At 41.1% G+C, this 22,334-nt stretch overlaps 1 protein-coding gene across 13 annotated transcripts in view; it reads left to right on the top strand.

Moving 5' to 3' along the window:
• The first annotated feature begins 331 nt into the window (after positions 1-331).
• The window catches only part of TPM1 (tropomyosin 1), a 72,636-nt gene continuing 50,633 nt past the window's right edge, over positions 332-22,334 (top strand). For 3 of the 13 annotated variants that reach the window (XM_067471214.1, XM_067471221.1, XM_067471213.1), the window contains exons 1-2: positions 347-580; positions 13,644-13,769. In XM_067471214.1, the coding sequence (XP_067327315.1) occupies positions 467-580; positions 13,644-13,769 (240 nt within the window). In that variant the 5' untranslated portion in view covers positions 347-466. Of the gene's footprint in view, positions 581-13,343; positions 13,470-13,643; positions 13,770-22,334 lie in introns of all 13 variants that reach the window. The other 10 variants (XM_067471231.1, XM_067471224.1, XM_067471219.1 and 7 more) reach the window with 10 other exon arrangements.

Here is a 22,334-nt window from a genome sequence, read left to right as displayed (position 1 = left end):
TGGACAAATTGGGGATCCCATCCAGAAACTTCCCAGTTCCCCCAATACCTGATGTATCTGGCTTGGAATGGTCTGAACTGGCCAGACTGGTTTTAACTGGGAGCTCTCTCTGAGGGTCTTGTGGCCCTTTGGCATGCCTTCCTTCCTTCCTTCTTTCTTTGTGGGCTGCCCATATTTAGCCATCTCTGAGACAGCAGTGGAGAGAGAAGGAGGAGGAGGAGAAAGGGAGGAAGGAAGAAAGTAAGAAAGGAGGAGGAGAAAGGGAAGGAGGGAAGGAGGGAAGGAGGGAAGGAGGGGCGTCCCCAAAAGGCCTGGGAATGTGGGAGGAAGGGGCTATTTAAGGCCGGCCGCCCAGCCCAGGAGCCGCTTTCTTGCCCGCTTGTGTGCCTACAACAGGGAGCATCCTCTCCTCCTCCGTCCTCATCCTCTCTTTCTCTCCTTCCTCCTCTCATCCTCCACCGCAGAGATGGACGCCATCAAGAAGAAGATGCAGATGCTGAAGCTGGACAAGGAGAACGCCTTGGACCGGGCTGAGCAGGCCGAGGCCGACAAGAAGGCCGCCGAAGAGCGCAGCAAGCAGGTGGGCAGGGACCCCCAGACCTCCCTTGGGACCCTTTCCCCTCCCTACTCCATAACCCATCATCCCCTGGCCTTCAAAAAGTCAGGCTCCTCTCAAGGAGGACACCCAAAGTTGGCCAAAGAAAGTTTGTACAAAGTGCCGAAAAGTGAGATAGAGACCCTCGTTGGATCGAAAAGAGCCGAAAGAGAGAGATAAAGACCCCCTTTTGGATCCCCCCCTTCTCCTCCTCTTCTTTGAGACCTTTCCCTTTGACTCTATGGCCCAGAATCCCCCAGCCTTATTGGCAATGTTTCTTCCAAGGAGAGACCCAAAATATGCCCAAAGACGCATTGTTCCCAACTCCGGGAAAGTTTGTACAAAGTGCCGAAAAGCTAGATAGAGACCCCCGTTGGATCGAAAAGAGCCGAAAGAGAGAGATAAAGACCCCCTTTTGGGTCTCTCCCTTCTCCTCCTCCTCTTTGAGACCTTTCCCTTTGACTCCATGGCCCAGAATCCCCTGGCCTTCACGGCAATGGCAGGAATCATGTTTCCTCCAAGGAGAGACCCAAAATATGCCCAAAGACGCATTGTTCCCAACTCTGGGGAACTTTGTACAAAGTGCCGAAAAAGCAAGGGTTGGATCTAAAAGAGCCGAAAGAGAGAGATAGAGACCCCCTTTTGTGTCTTCCCCTTCTCCTCTTCTTTGTGACCTTTCTCTTTGACTCTATGTCCCACAATCCCCCAGCCTTCACAGCAATGGTAGGAATCATATTTCCTCCAAGGAGAGACTCAAAATATGTCCAAAGACACATTGTTCCCAACTCTGGGAAAGTTTGTACAAAGTGTCCAAAAGTGAGAGAGAAACCTCGATTGGATCTCCCCCTTCTTATCCCCCTCTTTGAGACCTTTCCTGTTGACTCTATGTCCCAGAATCCCCCGGCCTTCACGGCAATGGCAGGAATCATGTTTCCTCCAAGGAGAGACCCAAAATATGCCCAAAGACACTTTGTTTCCAACTCTGGGAAACTTTGTACAAAGTGCCGAAAAGTCAGAGAGACTTTTGGATCTCCCTCTTCTTCTCCTCCTCTTTGAGACCTTTCCCTTTGACTCTATGTCCCAGAATCCCCCGGCCTTCACGGCAATGGAAGGAATCATGTTTCCTCCAAGGAGAGACCCAAAATATGCCCAAAGACACATTGTTCCCAACTCCGGGAAACTTTGTACAAAGTGCCGAAAAGTCAGAGAGAGACCGCCTTTTGGATCTCCCCCTTCTCCTCCTCCTCTTTGAGACCTTTCCCTTTGACTCTATGGCCCAGAATCCCCCGGGCTTCACGGCAATGGAAGGAATAAAGTTTCCTTCAAGGAGAGACCCAAAATATGCCCAAAGACACATTGTTCCCAACTCTGGGGAACTTTGTACAAAGTGCCGAAAAGCGAGATAGAGACCCCCGTTGGATCGTAAAAGAGTCAAAAGACCCCCTTTTTGGTCTCCCCCTTCTCCTCCTCTTCTTTGTGACCTTTCCCGTTGACTCTATGGCCCAGAATCCCCCGACCTTCACGGCAATGGCAGGAATCATGTTTCCTCCAAAGAGAGACCCAAAATATGCCCAAAGACGCATTTTTCCAACTCTGGGAAAGTTTGTACAAAGTGCCGAAAAGCGAGATAGAGACTCCCGTTGGATCTAAAAGAGCCGAAAGAGAGAGATAAAACCCCCTTTTGGGTCTCCCCCTTCTCCTCCTCTTCTTTGTGACCTTTCCCTTTGACTCTATGGCCCAGAATCCCCCAGCCTTCACGGCAATAGCAGGAATCATGTTTCCTCCAAGGAGAGACCCAAAATATGCCCAAAGACACATTGTTCCCAACTCCGGGAAAGTTTGTACAAAGTGCCGAAAAGCGAGATAGAGACCCCTGTTGGATAGTAAAAGAGTCAAAAGACCCCCTTTTGGGTCTCCCCCTTTTCCTCCTCCTCTTTGAGACCTTTCTCTTTGACTCCATGGCCCAGAATCCCCCAGCCTTAACGGCAATGGCAGGAATCATGTTTCCTCCAAGGAGAGACCCAAAATATGCCCAAAGACGCATTGTTTCCAACTCTGGGGAACTTTGTACAAAGTGCCGAAAAAGCAAGGGTTGGATCTAAAAGAGCCAAAAGAGAGAGATAGAGACCCCCTTTTGGGTCTCTCCCTTCTCCTCCTCCTCGTTGAGACCTTTCCCTTTGACTCTATGGCCCAGAATCCCCCAGCCTTCATGGCAATGGCAGGAATCATGTTTCCTCCAAGGAGAGACCCAAAATATGCCCAGACGCATTGTTTCCAACTCTGGGGAACTTTGTACAAAGTGCCGAAAAGTGAGAGAGAGACTGCCTTTTGGATCTCCCCCTTCTCCTCCTCCTCTTTGAGACCTTTCCCTTTGACTCTATGGCCCAAAATCCCCCGGCCTTATTGGCAATGTTTCTTCCAAGGAGAGACCCAAAATATGTCCAAAGACACATTGTTCTCAACTCTGGGGAACTTTGTACAAAGTGCCGAAAAAGCAAGGGTTGGATCTAAAAGAGCCGAAAGAGAGAGATAATGACCCCCTTTTGGGTCTCCCCCTTCTCCTCCTCCTCTTCTTTGAGACCTTTCCCTTTGACTCTATGGCCCAGAATCCCCTGGCCTTCACAGCAATGGCAGGAATCATGTTTCCTCCAAGGAGAGACCCAAAATATGCCCAAAGACACATTGTTCCCAACTCCGGGAAACTTTGTACAAAGTGCCCAAAAGTGAGAGACCCTGATTGGATCTCCTCCTTCTCCTCTTCTGCTTTGTGACCTTCCCTTTGACTCTAAGGCCCAGAATCCCCCAGCCTTCACGGCAATGGCAGGAATCATGTTTCTTCCAAGGAGAGACTCAAAATATTTGTTCCCAACCCCGGGAAACTTTGTACAAAGTTTCTACAAGTGAGATAGAGACCCCCATTTGGAGCTCCCCCTTCTTCTTTGAGACCTTTCCTTTTGACTCTATGGCCCAGCATCCTGTGGCCTTAATGGCAATGGCAGGAATAAGGCTTTTTTCAAGGAAAGCACAATGGCAAAAATCCTTTTTTCAGTGGTGTCCGACTCAGGGAAACCTCAGAGTGTCTCTGCCATTTTCCTCCTCTTCTTCTTTGTAACCTTTCCCTTTGACTCTATGGCCCAGAATCCCCTGGCCTTCGTGGTAAGGGAAGGGAGAAGGCTTCTTCCAAGGAGAGACCAAAAAAACATTGTCCCCAACTCCGGGAAAGTTTGTACCAAGTGTCAAAAAGTGAGATAGAGACTAAAAGATCTGAAAGAGGATTCCCCCTTCTCCTTCTCCTTCTCCTCCTCCTCTTTGTGACTTTTCCCTAGGACTCTATGGCCCATAATCCCTTGACAAACAATACTTCTTTCAAGGAGACTCAAATGCCCAAAGACACATTGCTCCCAACTCCGGGAAAGTCTGTACCAAAGAAGAGAGGGGGGACCCAAATGGTCTCCGACTGAACAATAGTTTTCAAAGAGATCAAAAGAGACCCTTCCCCTCCTCTTCTTTGCGGCCTTTCCTTTTGACTCTATGGCCCAGCATCCCCTAACCTTCATAGCAAGGCTTCTCTCAAGGAGACCACCCAAATATGGCCAAAGATACAACATTCCCAATTCCGGGAAAGTTTGACATAGAAACTCTTAGTGGATCTCCCCCTTCTCCTCTCCTTTGCAACCTTTCCCTTTGACTCTAAGACCCAGAATTCCCCGGACTTCATTGCAATGGCAAGAATAAGGTTTCCTTCAAGATGAGACCCAAGTGGCAAAAGTCCTTTTTCAATGGTCTCCAACTCTGGGGAACTTTCCAAAGAGTCTCTCCTCTTCTTTGTGGCTTTCCCCCTTCACTCTATGTCCCAGCATCCCCTGGATTTAATGGCAATGGCAGGAAAGAGGCTTCTTTGAAGGAGACCCAAATGGCATCATTCCCATCGCAGGGAAAAGTTGTAAAAAGGGTTGAAAGGAGAAAGACTGTAGGCCTGTTCAATCCATGGTTCTAAATGGTTCGAAAGTACTTACAAAACTCAAGTTCTGGTGGTGAAAACTTCAGAACTCTAACAAAACTTTCAAAATTTAATCCAATGGGTTTCCGTTAGACATTTTTCACAAACTTTCCCTGAGTTGGGAATGTTTGGGTCTCTTTCTTAGGTCTGGCCAATCCATGGTTCTAAATGGTTTTTAAGTACTTACAAAACTAAAGTTCTGGTGGTGAAAATTTCAGAACTCTAACAAAACTTTCAAAATTTAATCCAATGGGTTTCCGTTAGACATTTTTCACAAACTTTCCCTGAGTTGGGAATGTTTGGGTCTCTTTCTTAGTCCTGGGCAATCCATGGTTCTAAATGGTTCGAAAGTACTTACAAAATTAAAGTTCTGGTGGTGAAAATTTCAGAACTCTAACAAAACCTTGAAAACTTAATCCAATGGGTTTCCGTTAGACATTTTTCACAAACCTTCCCTGAGTTGGGAATGTTTGGGTCTCTTTCTTAGGCCTGGGCAATCCATGGTTCTAAATGGTTTTTAAAACTAAAGTTCTGGTGGTGAAAATTTCAGAACTCTAACAAAACTTTCAAAATTTAATCCAATGGGTTTCCATTAGACATTTTTCACAAACTTTCCCTGAGTTGGGAATGTTGTGTCTTTGGGCATTTGCACCTCCTCGAAACAAGTCTTATTCCTATTGTTGCAATTAATGTCAGGGGATACTGGGCTCTGGAGTCAAAGGGAAAGGCCACAAAGAAGAGGAGGAAAAGGGGGATCCAATGGTCTCCTTTATGGGAAAGTTTCCCTGAGTTGGAAACGTTTGGATCTCTTTCTTAGACCTGGGCAATCCATGGTTCTAAATGGTTCTAAAGTACTTACAAAACTCAAGTTCTGGTGGTGAAAACTTCAGAACTCTAACAAAACTTTCAAAATTTAATTATTATTTCATTGTTGGTGATTTTTATGATAGAACCAATTAGGAACTGCCATTTATAATGAAATGTACTTACAAAACTCAAGTTCTGGGGGTGAAAATTTCAGAACTCTAACAGAACTCTCAAAATTTCATTATAAATGGCAGTTCCTAAGTGGTTCTATACTAAAAATCACCAATAATGAAATAATAATTCAATGTAATTAATAATAATTAAATTTATTAAATAATTAAAGTTTTATTAGAGTTCTGAAATTTTCACCACCAGAACTTTAGTTTTGTAAGTACATTAAAAAATCATTTCCATTGCAGGGAGAAGTTCTAAAAAGGGTTGAAAGGAGAAAGACTGTAGGCCTGGTCAATCCATGGTTCTAAATGGTTCTAAAGTACTTACAAAACTAAAGTTCTGGTGGTGAAAATTTCAGAACTCTAACAGAACTCTCAAAATTTCATTATAAATGGGAGTTCCTAATTGGTTCTATCATAAAAATCACCAGTAATAAATAATAATTCAATGTAATTAATAATAATTAAATGTATTAAAGAATTAAAGTTTTGTTAGAGTTCTGAAATTTTCACCACCAGAACTTTAGTTTTGTAAGTACTTTAGAACCATTTAGAACCATGGATTGCCCAGACCTAAGAAAGAGACCCAAATGGGCAAACGTTTCCAACTTAGGGAAACTTTTCCTTAAATATAATAATAATAATTAATTAATTAATAATAATAATACATGTCTATGTAAATAAATATATAAAATATATAATAATTATATAAATAATAATAATAATAATAATAATAATAATAATAATAATAATTTAAAAAACTATATTTGTATTCTGCTCTCCAACTGGACGGGGGGAGATAGAGCGGGGTATAAATAAATATAATAATAATAATAATAATAATAATTTAATAAACAGGGGGAGATAGAGCAGGGTATAAATAAATATAATAATAATAATAATAATAATAATACATGTCTATGTAAAAAATATAAAATATATAATTATTATATAAATAATAATAATGGACAGAAATAATAATAATAATAATAAATAAAAACAACTATATCTGTATTCTGCCCTCCAACTTAATGGGGGGAGATAGAGCAGGGTATAAATAAATGTAATAATAATAATAATAATAATAATAATAATAATAATTTAATAAAACAGGGGGAGACAGAGCAGGGTATAAATATAATAATAATAATAATAATAATAATAATAATAATAATAATAGTACATGTCTATGTAAATAAATATATAAAATATAATAATAATAATAATAATATAATAAAATGGGGGAGATAGAGCAGGGTAGAAATAAATAATATAATAATAATAATAATAATAAAAAATATAATAATAATAATAATAATAATACATGTCTATGTAAATAAATATATAAAATATAATAATAATAATAATAATAATAATATAATAAAATGGGGGAGATAGAGCAGGGTAGAAATAAGTATAATAATAATAAATATAATAATAATAAATATAATAATAATAATACATGTCTATGTAAATAAATATATAAAATATAATAATAATAATAATAATAATAATAATAATAATAATAAAAACGGGGGAGATAGAGCAGGGTAGAAATAAATATAATAATAATAATAATAATAATAATAATAATGCATGTCTATGTAAATAAATATATAAATATAATAATAATAATAATAATAATAATAATAATAATAAAAACTATAAGACCCAAATGGCCCAAAGTACTTTTTTCAATGGTCTCCAACTCTGGGAAACTTTTCAAGAGAGTCTCTCCCATAAAGGAGACCCATCCAGATCTCTTTCGTTTCCTCCTCTTCTTTGTGGCCTTTTACTCTATGGCCCATCATCCCCTGGCCTTTAATTGCAATGGCATGAAATGGGGAAAAATGTGGGCGGGGGGGGGGGGAGACGTTTTAGTAGTCTCCAACTCAGGGAAACTTGAGGAGAGGCTGGTAATAAATGATGATGATGGTGGTGGTGGTGGTGATGATGGGATCTGTTTTTCCTTCTCCTTTTTGGGTTGGGGCCCTTTTCCTGGGACTCTATGCCCCCAAATCCCCAACCTGGTTGCAATGGCAATATATCTATATATGCATAATCTTTTTTAAAGCATCTCTCAGCGAAAAAGTAAATGCATCGTGTCCTTTTCGGACTCTATAGCCCACAATCCCCAGTTGAAATGCCTATTTAGAGATCTACCCCTCTTTACAACCACCTCCCTGTTCAACAAGACCCATTGGATCTCTTGGGAAGGTAAAAGGAACTTTTCCAAAACTCGAGGAAGGAATATTCCTTAGGAATATGGAAGGGATTCCCTTTCCTTTGTTCTCTATGTCCATAAAAGGGGAGGAAAAGGGCTGGATTTGAACCCAGGGCCAGAACAGGCTGCATTCCCCGGAAAACCCAAAGGAAGAGAGCAATTTGGAAGATTATTATTATTCTGATGATGATGATATTAATATAGGTCATAAGATTATATATATAATATGATTATGTTGATGTATATCCTGCTTTTCCTCTGCATACGGTGACTCAAAGCGGCTTGCAATTAAAAGCATGACAATACAACTTGAAACAGACGAATATTAAAACAGTATTAAAAATAATTAATATTAAAAACAATAAAATTATATAACAGGGCCCCTGAGTAAATCTATATTGTATTAATATATTAAAACAGTATTCAAAATAATTAATATTATAAAACAATAAAATTATATAACAGCCCCTGACTATATTATATTATATTATATTATATTAATATATTATATTAATAATAATATTAATATAATAGTATAAGCCCCTGACTATATTATATTATATTATATTAATATATTATATTAATAATAATATTAATATAATAGTATAATATAATGTTAATAGCACAACATAATATAATGTTATATATTATATGAATATATTATTGTATAATATAAACATATTATTATAACCATTAATACATAATTAATATACATTAATATAATAGAATCATAGAATCAATGTCAACAACTGTTATGCTGCAGAAGAGATGCAAGACAGCAATTATGCTATTATAATAGTATAATATACTATAATGTTACATATTAATATTAATATAATAGTATAATATAATGTTAGCATAACATAATATAATGTTATATATTGTATGAATATATTATTGTATAATATAAACATATTACTATAACCATTAATACATAATTAATATACATTAATATAATAGAATCATAGAATCAATGTCAACAACTGTTATGCTGCAGAAGAGATGCAAGACAGCAATTATACTATTATAATAGTATAATATAATGTTACATATTAATATTAATATAATAGTATAATATAATGTTAATAGGATAACATAATATAATGTTATATATTATATGAATATATTATTGTATAATATAAACATATTATTATAACCATTAATACATAATATAGGTCTATATGACATATAATATATAACAATAATATAACAATATTAATAATATAATATATTAATATATATGAGTATATGATTGTATAATATAAATATATTATTATGACCATTAATATTAATAATAATATTAATATAATAGTATAATATAATAATATATATGAGTATATGATTGTATAATATAAATATATTATTATGACCATTAATATTATTAATAATAATATAATAATATAATATAATAATGCTAATAACATAACATAATATAATGTTATTATATATTATATTAATATATATGAATATATTATTGTATAATATAAACATATCATTATAACCATTAATACATAATATAGATCTATATGATATATAATATATAATAATATAACAATATTAATACTATAATATATTAATATATATAAATATATTATTGTATAATATAAATATATTATTATGACCATTAATACATAATATAGATCTGTATGACATATAATATATAATAATAATAAAACAATATTAATAATATAATATATTAATGTATGTGTGTATATGATTGTATAATATAAATATATTATGACCATTATTATTAAGAGTATATGATTGTATAATATAAATATATTATTATGACCATTAATACATAATATAGATCTATATAATATATACAATTTATAATAATAATATATAACAATATTCATAATATAATATATTAATATATACGAGTATATGATCGTATAATATAAATATATTATTATGCCAATTAATACATAATATAGATCTATATGATATATAAAAATATATATAATAATAATATAACAATATTAATAATATAATATACTGATATATATGAGTATATTATTTATAATACAAATATATTATTATGCCAATTAATACATAATATAGATCTGTTTGATATATAAAATATATAATGATATTGTAATCATATAATAATATTAATAATATAATATAATAATATATAATAATAATATGTGAGGACAGGGGGAGATAGATGGGGGGAGATAGAGCGGGGTATAAATAAATATAATAATAATAATAATAATAATAATACATGTCTATGTAAATAAATATATATTTATTTGTATTATAATAATTATATTAATAATAATAATAATAATAATATAATAAAACTATATTTGTATTCTGGGGGGATAGAGCAGAGTATAAATAAATATAATAATAATACATGTCTATGTAAATAAATATATAAAATATATATTATAATAATTATTAAAAATAGTATTATTGTATTTGTATTCTGGGGGAGATAGAGCAGGGTATAAATACATAATAATAATAATAATAATAATAATAATAATAATAATACATGTCTATGTAAATAAATATATAAAATATATATTATATAGTATTATTGCTACGATTACTGAGATTTTCACCTTGCGAGACAAAAATTAGAGTCCTTGTCAAGCCTTGCAATTTCGAAACTACAAACCCCATAATCCCCTCCTGAGAGCAGACTACGACTCCCATTGCTTTGCCTATTGCAGACTACAACTCCCATCGTCCTGGTTCTGGAAGTCGTATTCTCCTCCCTTCATAACTCATTTATTGCCATTGCAAGATAATAATTGCAATGGCAATTATTATCCAGAGAAGTCTTTTCACTTTGGGCCCGTTTTGCAAAACCAATGCCAAAAAAAAGGAGAGACAAGCCCTGGGTTGCTTTGCCTTTTCCTCCTCGAAGCTTCCTTCCTTCCTTCCCTATAATTACCCCGAAATTCCCCAAATGCCTGGCATTGCAAAGTGCTGCGTTGGCATTCTTTTCCCCTTTTGCATTTTGCCTTCTTAAAGCAAACCCTTGCAAAACTAGAAATTCCAGGGAAATTAAAAAATATTCCTTTTGGACTCCTGGGGAAAGGTGAGGAGGACTCATTTCGAGTGGCACACACGCCTTGGCCTCGGAGTGATTGACTTCCTCAGGTGCCATTCCCATTCCAAGATGGGGCGATGATGGGATTTGTAGTCCGCCCTGAAATAGCTCCATGCGGGCGCCACCCGATCCGCTCCACGGCCAGGCTGCCCATATAAAGACGGCCAGGAGCCCAAAATAGAGAGGCCTACGCCAATGCAAAGAGGGATCGGGTGTCCCATGAGGCTGGCTCTGAGCAGGGCCGTGTCCAGCGGAGAACGCCGCGTCCCAAGTAAGGACAGCTGGCCCTCGGTCCCGAGCCTATTAAAAGGAGCCCTGACTCAATGGCTTGAGAAGCCTCATCTCGACCCAACCTCAATTGCCATTTGGTTTACACATGGTCTTAAATAGGATTTGGAGGAATCTATACTTGGGGAAAGTTCCCTTTGGGGGACTACAAATCCCATATTCCCCATGCCCACTGCTAACCTCATAACTTGGAAAAGTACTACAAGTCCCATACTCCCCATGCCCACTGCTAACCTCATTAACTTGATGTTCCCTTTGGGGAACTACAAATCCCATATTCCCCATGCCCATTGCTAACCTCATAACTTGTAAAAGTTTCTTTTGGGGAACTACAAATCCCATATTCCCCATGCCCACTTCTAACCTCATTTACTTGGAGAAGTTCCCTTTGGGGAACTACAAATCCCATACTCTTCATGCTCCCTGCTATCCTCATTAACTTGGAGAAGTTCCCTTTGGGGAACTACAAATCCCATACTCTTCATGCTCCCTGCTATCCTCATTAACTTGGAGAAGTTCCCTTTGGGGAACTACAAATCCCTTACTCCCCATGCTCACTGCTAGCCTCATAACTTGGAAAAGTTCCCTTTCGGGAACTACAAATCCCTTACTCCCCATGCTCACGGCTAACCTCATTAACTTGGAAAAGTTCCCTTTGGAGAACTACAAATCCCTTACTCCACATGCCCACTGCTAACCTCATAACTCGGAGAAGTTCCCTTTGGAGAACTACAAATCCCATATTCCCCATGCCTACTGCTAACCTCATTAACTTGGAGAAGTTCCCTTTGGGGGACTACAAGTCCCATACTCCCCCCAACCATCTTGGGGAAACTGTAGCCCATTGCTAACTTCAAAACTTTGGAAAATTCTCTTTGGGGGACTACAAATCCCATACCCCCAGCCCACTGCTAACCTCAGAACTTGGATAAGTTTGCTTTGGGGGACTACAAATCCCATAATCCCCGGCTATCTTGGGAAACTATTGTTCATCGCTAACCTCAGAACACAGGGACATTCTTTTTGTGGGACTACAGGTCCCATACTCTCCCTCCAGGCAAATGGTGATCTGGGGATTATGGGACTTGGAGTCCTCCCAAAAGGGAATGTTTCCAAGCTCTGGCTGAACTCTGAAGATTTCTCCTCCTCTCACTATGTTAATATTACTTTCCACTTCTAGTCAAATATGGAGATGTTGGGAAATACTGCATGGGAGAGGGGACTACAACTCCCATATAACCATCCAGCCATCTTGGGAGAGTTGTAGTCCATTGTTGATCTTGAGGAAGTTCTCTTTTTGGGAGACTACGACTCCCATGATGCCCCCAGGTAGCTGTTAGTGGGGGATTGTTTTGGGAGTTGTAGTGCCCAAAAAGGACCACTAGACTGTTTATTATCCTAGTCTATCCCAGTCTGGAGATCTTTGGAAAACACCAGTCACCCAGATTATGGGAGTTGTAGTGCCCAAAAAGGACCACTAGACTGTTTATTATCCTCGTCTATCCAAGTGTGGAGATCTTTGGAAAGCACCAGTGACCCAGATTATGGGAGTTGTAGTGCCCAAAAAGGACCACTAGACTGTTTATTATCCTAGTCTATCCCAGTCTGGAGATCTTTGGAAAACACCAGTCACCCAGATTATGGGAGTTGTAGTGCCCAAAAAGGACCACTAGACTGTTTATTATCCTAGTCTATCCCAGTCTGGAGATCTTTGGAAAACACCAGTCACCCAGATTATGGGAGTTGTAGTGCCCAAAAAGGACCACTAGACTGTTTATTATCCTCGTCTATCCAAGTGTGGAGATCTTTGGAAAATACCAGTCACCCAGATTATGGGAGTTGTAGTGCCCAAAAAGGACCACTAGACTGTTTATTATCCTCGTCTATCCAAGTATGGAGATCTTTGGAAAACACCAGTGACCCAGATTATGGGAGTTGTAGTGCCCAAAGAAATGCTCCCAAGCTTTCGCCGGACTCTATAGTTTTCCCCTCCTTTTGTTTATGTTTTACTCGCCCAAATTGGAGATGGTGGGAGTCATAGTGGACTCGATCGATAGTTTTCCCCTTCTTACGCATGGACCGTTCTTTCCAAGTATGGAGATGTTTGGAGATGTGTCCCAAAAGGGGTGGGAAGTGGGAACTTGGCCATAAATGGCTCCAAACCCCATCTCTCTGCCCTTGGATAGATAGAGGAAGACATAGTGCAGTTGGAAAAGCAACTGCGGGGCTCGGAGGACGACCGGGACCGCGTCCTGGAGGAGCTCCACTCGGCCGAGGAAAGGCTCCTGGCCGCCGACGAGAAGGCCGCCAAGGTACGGACGACGGATGGCTAACCCACTCTCCTTTCTTCTCTTCTCTTCTCCTTTCCTGTCTTCCTGTCCTTCTGCACCGCACCTCTCCTTCCTGGGAACGCCACCACCACTGCCTGCCGCACTCCTCCCTTCCTCCTTTCCATCCATCCCTTCTTCACCCAAACCCACGGCCAGTTGGAGGATGAGCTGGTGTCCCTCCAGAAGAAGCTCAAAGGGACAGAGGACGAGCTCGACAAGTATTCCGAGTCCCTCAAGGATGCCCAGGAGAAGCTGGAGCTGGCCGAGAAGAAGGCCACCGACGTGAGTACAGCCCCTCCCCAAGGCCAACCACCCTCTAGCATGGCCTCTGTGGCCCCATAGCGACATTGAGTGGGATGGAACCACCATCACAAGGGTTCCCAATGTCTGTTATGGCCAATCAACTTCTATTATGACCTGTATGGTTCCTTAGAGACGTTGGATGGGATCCCACCACCATCACAAGGGTTCCCAATGTCTATTATGGCCAACCACCCTCTACCATGGCCTCTGTGGCCCCATAGCGACATTGGATGGGATGAAACCGCCATCACAAGGGTTCCCAACCTCTGTTATGGCCAACCAACCTCTACCATGGCCTCCGTGGCCCCATAGCGACATTGGATGGGATGGAACCACCATCACAAGGGTTCCCAACCTCTATTATGGCCAACCAACCTCTATTATGGCCTCCATGGCCCCATAGCGACATTGCATGAGATGAAACCACCATCACAAGGGTTCCCAACCTCTATTATGGCCTCCGTGGCCCCATAGCGACATTGGGTGGGATGAAACCACCATCACAAGGGTTCCCAACCTCTGTTATGGCCAACCAACCTCTATTATGGCGTCCGTGGCCCCATAGCGATATTGGGTGGGATGAAATCACCATCACAAGGGTTCCCAACCTCTATTATGGCCAACCAACCTCTATTATGGCGTCTGTGGCCCCATAGCGACATTGGGTGGGATGGAACCACCATCACAAGGGTTCCCAACCTCTATTATGGCCAACCAACCTCTATTATGGCCTCCACGGCCCCATAGCGACATTGGGTGGGATGAAACCACCATCACAAGGGTTCCCAACCTCTGTTATGGCCAACCAACCTCTATTATGGCATCCGTGGCCCCATAGCGATATTGGGTGGGATGGAACCACCATCACAAGGGTTCCCAACCTCTATTATGGCCAACCAATCTCTATTATGGCCTCCACGGCCCCATAGCGACATTGGGTGGGATGAAACCACCATCACAAGGGTTCCCAACCTCTGTTATGGCCAACCAACCTCTATTATGGCATCCGTGGCCCCATAGCGATATTGGGTGGGATGAAACCACCATCACAAGGATTCCCAACCTCTATTATGGCCAACCAACCTCTATTATGGCCTCGGTGGCCCCATAGCAACATTGGGTGGGATGAAACCACCACCACAAGGGTTCCCAACCTCTATTATGGCCAACCAATCTCTATTATGGCCTCCATGGCCCCATAGCGACATTGGGTGGGATGAAACCACCATCACAAGGGTTCCCAACCTCTATTATGGCCATCCAACCTCTATTATGGCGTCCGTGGCCCCATAGCGATATTGGGTGGGATGAAACCACCATCACAAGGGTTCCCAACCTCTATTATGGCCAACCAACCTCTATTATGGCGTCCGTGGCCCCATAGCGACATTGGATGGGATGAAACCACCATCACAAGGGTTCCCGATCTCTATTATGGCCAACCAACGTCTATTATGGCCAATCAACTTCTATTATGACCTGTATGGTTCCTTAGAGACGTTGGATGGGATCCCACCACCATCATACAGGCCCTCTCTGGCCACCCAATATCGGTTATGGCCACCCAAGGTCTACTATAGCCTCTGTGGTCCCATACAGATATGGGATGGGATCCTACCACCATCAGAAGGGCCCTTTCTGGCCAACCAACGTTAGTTATGGCCACCCAAGGTCTACTATAGCCTCTGTGGTCCCATACAGATATGGTATGGGATCCTACCACCATCATATGGGCCCTCTCTGGCCACCCAACGTTAGTTATGGCCACCCAAGGTCTACTATGGCCTCTGTGGTCCCATACAGATATGGTATGGGATCCCACCACCATCATACGGGCCCTCTCTGGCCACCCAACATTAGTTATGGCCAGCCAAGGTCTACTATGGCCTCTGTGGTCCCATACAGATATGAGATGGGATCCCACCATCATCAGAAGGGCTCTTTCTGGCCACCCAATGGTAGTTATGGCCACCCAAGGTCTACTATAGACTCTGTGGTCCCATACAGATATGGGATGGGATCTTACCACCATCATAAGGGCCCTTTCTGGCCACCCAGCTTCTATTATGGCCACCCAATGTCTATAATAGCCACCCAAGGTATGTTATGACCACCCAACATCTATTATGGCCACCCAACATCTGTTATGACCACCCAACATTTACTATGGCCACCCAAGGTCTATTATGACTACTCAACATCTATTATAGCCAACCAACATCTGTTATGGCCTCTATGGTCCCACAGAGACATTGGATAGAATCCCACCACCATCTTAAGGGTCCTTTCTGGCCACCCGACATCTATTATAGCCACCCAACATCTTTTATGACCACCCTATGGCCACCCAAGGTCTATTATAGCCACCCAACGTCTGTTATGGCCTCTATGGTCCCATAGAGACATTTGGATGGAATCCCACCACCATCTTAAGGGTCCTTTCTGGCATCTATTCCGACATCTATTATAGCCACCCAATATCTATAATGACCTCTGTGGTCCTATGGAGATGTAGAATGGGATGAAACCTTCATCTCAAGGGCCCTCTCTCTCCACCCAACATCTATTACGGCTTCTGTGGTCCCATAGAGACATTGAATGGGACCCCTCTGACCACATGTCTGTAATAACCATGCGATGTCTGTTATGGCCACCCAATGTCTTTATTGCTACCCAACACCTATTATAGACTCTATGGATGGGACCCTACCACCAGCTTAAGGGCCCCCTCTGGCCACCAAAGGTCTATTATGGACTCTGTGGTCCCATAGAGACGTGGGATGGGATGAAACCATCACCTGGAGGGGTCATGATGGTTTTGATGGTTCTGTCCCAACAAGATGTAGGATCTGGTTCTATAGAGATATTCAATGGGACCCCACCACCAGCTTAAAGGCCCTCCCTGGCCACCCAACGTCTGCTATGGCCTCTGCGGTCCCATAGAGACGTGGGATGGGATGAAACCATCACCTGGAGGGGTCATGATGGTCTTGATGGTTCTGTCCCAACAAGATGTAGGATCTGGTTCTATAGAGATATTCAATGGGACCCCACCACCAGCTTAAAGGCCCTCCCTGGCCACCCAACGTCTGCTATGGCCTCTGCGGTCCCATAGAGACGTGGGATGGGATGAAACCATCACCTGGAGGGGTCATGATGGTCTTGATGGTTCTGTCCCAACAAGATGTAGGATCTGGTTCTATAGAGATATTCAATGGGACCCCACCACCAGCTTAAGGGCCCTCTCTGGCCACCAAAGGTCTATTATGGACTTTGTGGTCCCATAGAGACGTGGGATGGGATGAAACCATCACCTGGAGGGGTCATGATGGTTCTGTCCCAACAAGATGTAGGATCTGGTTCTATAGAGATATTCAATGGGACCCCATCACCAGCTTAAGGGCCCTCCCTGGCCACCCAAGGTCTGTTATGACCTCTGTGGTCCCATAGAGACGTGAGATGGGATGCAACCACCACCTGGAGGGGCCTCTCTAGCCACCCAACGTCATCTTGATGGTTCCATCCCAACAATCGAGATGGGTGGGCAACGAATGGGGCACCGATTTCCTTGCATGACGCATGTCACCAAATATATGGGTTTGATGGTGGTTCTTGGGGTGCCTCCATCTTGATTTTGTGTCACTTGAAAGAAGGAAAACTGGAGAAGGGAAAGGGAGAATGGTTTCTACATAGAATTAAGGACAGTGACTATTTATATATATAACAGTATAACCCTACGTAGAATGGTTTCGGTATATAATCAAGGACGTATCCATTGAGTAGTATCTGCAGTTCCATTTATCCACAAAATTGAGGTCTTCCAACCAAGTCTATGGGACGTTTTAGGTTGGAAGTCCTTCATTTCCTTAGGACTCGCTATGATCCATGGGTTTGTTTATCCACGCCCAACGAAATGTGACATACGGCATTCTCGCATTCATTTAGGAAAGGTTTGCTATTATCCACGGTTTCATTTATCCACATCTACGGACTCTTGGAGGCCCTTCGTTTCATTAGGGTTGTTGTAATGATCTGCAGATGATCTTCATCTCAAAATGGGTCTATTATCTGTGGCCCCATAGAGACGTGGGATGGGATGAAACCACCACCTGGAAGTCTATTATGGACTCTGTGGTCCCATAGAGACGTAGGATGGGATGAAACCACCCCCCAGGGGGGGGGGGTCATGATGGTCTTGATGGTTCCGTCCCAACAAGATGTAGGATCTGGTTCTATAGAGATATTCAATGGGACCCCACCACCAGCTTAAGGGCCCTCTCTGACCACCCAAGGTCTATTATGGACTATGTGGTCCCATGGAGACGTGGGATGGGATGAAACCACCCCCTGGAGGGGTCATGATGGTCTTGATGGTTCCATCCCAACAAGATGTAGGATCTGGTTCTATAGAGATATTCAATGGGGCCCCATCACCAGCTTAAAGGCCCTCTCTGTCCACCCAAGGTCTATTATGGACTCTGTGGTCCCATAGCGACGTGGGATGGGATGAAACCACCACCGGGAGGGGTCATGATGGTCTTGATGGTTCCGTCCCAACAAGATGTAGGATCTGGTTCTATAGAGATATTCAATGGGGCCCCACCACCAGCTTAAGGGCCCTCTCTGGCCACCAAAGGTCTATTATGGACTCTGTGGTCCCATGAAGACGTGGGATGGGATGAAACCACCACCTGGAGGGGTCATGATGGTCTTGATGGTTCCGTCCCAACAAGATGTAGGATCTGGTTCTATAGAGATATTCAATGGGACCCCACCACCAGCTTAAGGGCCCTCCCTGGCCACCCAAGGTCTATTATGGACTCTGTGGTCCCATAGAGACGTGGGATGGGATGAAACCATCACCTGGAGGGGTCATGATGGTCTTGATGGTTCTGTCCCAACAAGATGAAGGATCTGGTTCTATAGAGATATTCAATGGGACGCCACCAGCAGCTTAAGGGCCCTCTCTGACCACCCAACGTCTGCTATGGCCTCTGCGGTCCCATAGAGACGTGGGATGGGATGAAACCACCACCTGGAGGGATTATGATGATCTTGAGGGTTCTGTCCCAACAAGATGTAGGATCTGGTTCTATAGAGATATTCAATGGGACGCCACCACCAGCTTAAGGGCCCTCCCTGGCCACCCAAGGTCTGTTATGGCCTCTGCAGTCCCATAGAGACGTGGGATGGGATGAAACCACCACCTGGAGGGGTCATGATGGTTTTGATGGTTCCGTCCCAACAAGATGTAGGATCTGGTTCTATAGAGATATTCAATGGGATATTATGGACTCTGTGGTCCCATGGAGATGTGGGATGGGATGAAACCATCACCTGGAGGGGTCATGATGGTCTTGATGGTTCCATCTCAACAAGATGTAGGATCAAAGAGCATTCTGAACTCCACCAACGATAGCAATAATAATAATAATAATAATAATAATAATAATAATAATAATAATAATTCAAATTATGCCAGAGCTCCCTGTCGGCCGTCACCACCCCCAGCTCCTTCAAGGTCAATCCAGTGACTTCAAGGATCCCATCCATCCATCTTGCAATAATAATAATAATAATTCAAATTACGCCAGAGCTCCCTGTCGGCCGTCACCACCCCCAACTCCTTCAAGGTCAATCCAGTGACTTCAAGGATCCCATCCATCCATCTTGCAATAATAATAATAATAATAATAATAATAATAATAATAATTCAAATTACCCCCAGAGCTCCCTGTCGGCCGTCACCACCCCCAGCTCCTTCAAGGTCAATCCACTGTGCACTCAAACAATTATGGATCTGGACCAAACTTGGCACAAATACTCACTATGCCCAAATATGAACACTGGTGGAGTTTTGGGGAAAATAGAATCTTGACATTTGGGAGATGTAGTTGCTGGGATTTATAGTTCACCTCCAATCAAAGAGCATTCTGAACCCCACCAACGATGGAATTGAACCAAACTTGGCACACAGTTCTCCCATGACCAACAGAAAATACTGGAAGGGTTTGGTGGGCAGTGTCCTTTGGTTTTGGAGTTGTATTTCACCTACATCCAGAGATCAATGTGCACTCAAACAATGATGGATCTTAATAATAATAATAATAATAATAATAATAATAATAATAATGGGTTGTTGTGATTTTTCCGTGCTGTCTGCCATGTTCCAAACTTGGCACACAGTTCTCCCATGACCAACCGAAAATACTGGAAGGGTTTGGTGGGCATTGACCTTGAATTTTGGAGTTATAGTTCATGTACATCCAAGATCACTGTGCACTCAAACAATGATGATTTTAATAATAATAATAATAATAATAATAATAATAATAATAATAATAATAATGGGTTGATGTAATTTTTCCATGCTGTCTGCCATGTTCCAAACTTGGCACACAGTTCTCCCATGACCAACAGAAAATACTGGAAGGGTTTGGTGAGCAGTGTCCTTTGGTTTGGGAGTTGTAGTTCACCTCCATCCAGAAATCAAACAATGATGGATCTGGACCAAACTACATGAATACTCAATATGCCCAAATGTGAACACTGGTGGAGTTTGGGGAATATAGAATCTTGACATTTGGGAGTTGTAGTTGCTGGGATTTATAGTTCACCTGCAATCACAGAGCAATGATAGAATTGGGCCAAACCTCCCACACAGAACCCTCATGTTGTCCACAGCAACGCGTGGCAGGGGACGGCTAGTGGAAAATAATATATAACCACGTCCAAAAGCCATATTTGCAAAATAACCGAACCCAGGCTTTTTGGATAGGAAAATAGGATTGATTGGTCCTTCTGAATAGGGTGTCCTTGCCGTGGAGCGTCTTAAAGGGCCAGTCCCTTGCAAGGCGCCATTGGGAAGCCGATCCTTGCAATGCTTGCAAGGTTATATATAGCCCAGGGCTTTATATGGAGCGTCTTTGGGGCTGGCCGTGTTCTCCCATCTGTCCAAGGAAGCATTAAATAGCCTCTTCCAGCCATTCCTTCCAAGGAGAAGAAGCTCGTCTTAAGCCAATGATATCATTTCACTAATAATAATAATCAAACTATCCAATGGAGCAAAGGCCCATTGAAGTCATTGGTTAGCAATGCAACAGAAGAGGACACCGAAATAGTTGGAGTGCTGAGTCGTTCTTTGTGATTCAATTGCAAGGAAAGCATTGGGAAGCTCAGTGGGTCGGTCCCAATGAACGTAGACCCATGGAACCCTTAATATAATAATAATAATAATAATAATAATAATAATAATAATAGTTGGAGTGCTGAGTCGTTCTCTGTGTTTAAATCCAATTAAATTGCAAGGAAAGCATTGGGAAGCTCAATGAGTCGGTCCCAATGAACGTAGACCCATGGAACCCTTAAAATAATAATAATAATAATAATAATAATAATAATAATAATAATAATATAATAGTTGGAGTGCTGAGTCGTTCTCTGGGACTAAATCCAGTTAAATTGCAAGGAAAGCATTCGGAAGCTCAATGGGTCGGTCCCAATGAACGTCGACGCATGGAACCCTTAATATAATAATAATAATAATAATAATAATAATAATAAAATAGTTGGAGTGCTGAGTCGTTCTCTGTGTTTAAATCCAGTTAAATTGCAAGGAAAGCATTCGGAAGCTCAATGGGTCGGTCCCAATGAACGTAGACCCATGGAACCCTTAAAATAATAATAATAATAATAATAATATAATAGTTGGAGTGCTGAGTCGTTCTCTGGGACTAAATCCAGTTAAATTGCAAGGAAAGCATTCGGAAGCTCAATGGGTCGGTCCCAATGAACGTAGACCCATGGAACCCTTAATATAATAATAATAATAATAATAATAATAATAATAGTTGGAGTGCTGAGTCGTTCTTTGGGATTAAATCCAGTTAAATTGCAAGGAAAGCATTGGGAAGCTCAATGGGTCGGTCCCAATGAGCGTAGACCCATGGAACCCTTAATAATAATAATAATAATAATAATAATAATAATAATAATAATTTTATTATTAAATTTAAAGCTCAAACTGCAAAATCTCTGGCACAAGCCAGTCAAAATGGTCCCAGTGGTGATTGGCACACTGGGTGCAGCGCCTCAAGACCTTGGCCTGCACTTAAACACAATAATAATGCATAGTCCAAGGGGAAAGTATTCCTGGCAGATGGGTGATATTATTATTGTTATTATTATTATTATTATTATTATTATTATATTAACAACATCAACATGAGTCATTTCCCATTATTAAATGCAATTGAATTGCAAGGAAAGCATTGGGAAGTCCAATGAACATAGACTAATTGAGCCCATAAATATGAATAATATAATAATAATAATACATCACACAGTCCTAAATGCTTGGGAAGTGTTCGACGAAATCCAGCATATATATCGCATTTGCTGTGGACACACTGGGTTATCGTGTCAGTAAAATAATAATAATAATAATAATAATAATAATAATAATAATAATAATTTTATGATTATTTTATGAATATTTTTTGCAAATAATATTGTGAATATTTTCATGAATATTTTGTGAATATT

This window comes from Anolis sagrei, chromosome 9 (assembly GCF_037176765.1).
Source record: "Anolis sagrei isolate rAnoSag1 chromosome 9, rAnoSag1.mat, whole genome shotgun sequence".
In the NCBI taxonomy this organism is placed as follows: domain Eukaryota; kingdom Metazoa; phylum Chordata; class Lepidosauria; order Squamata; family Dactyloidae; genus Anolis; species Anolis sagrei.
This window is presented reverse-complemented; position numbering and strand designations above follow the sequence as displayed.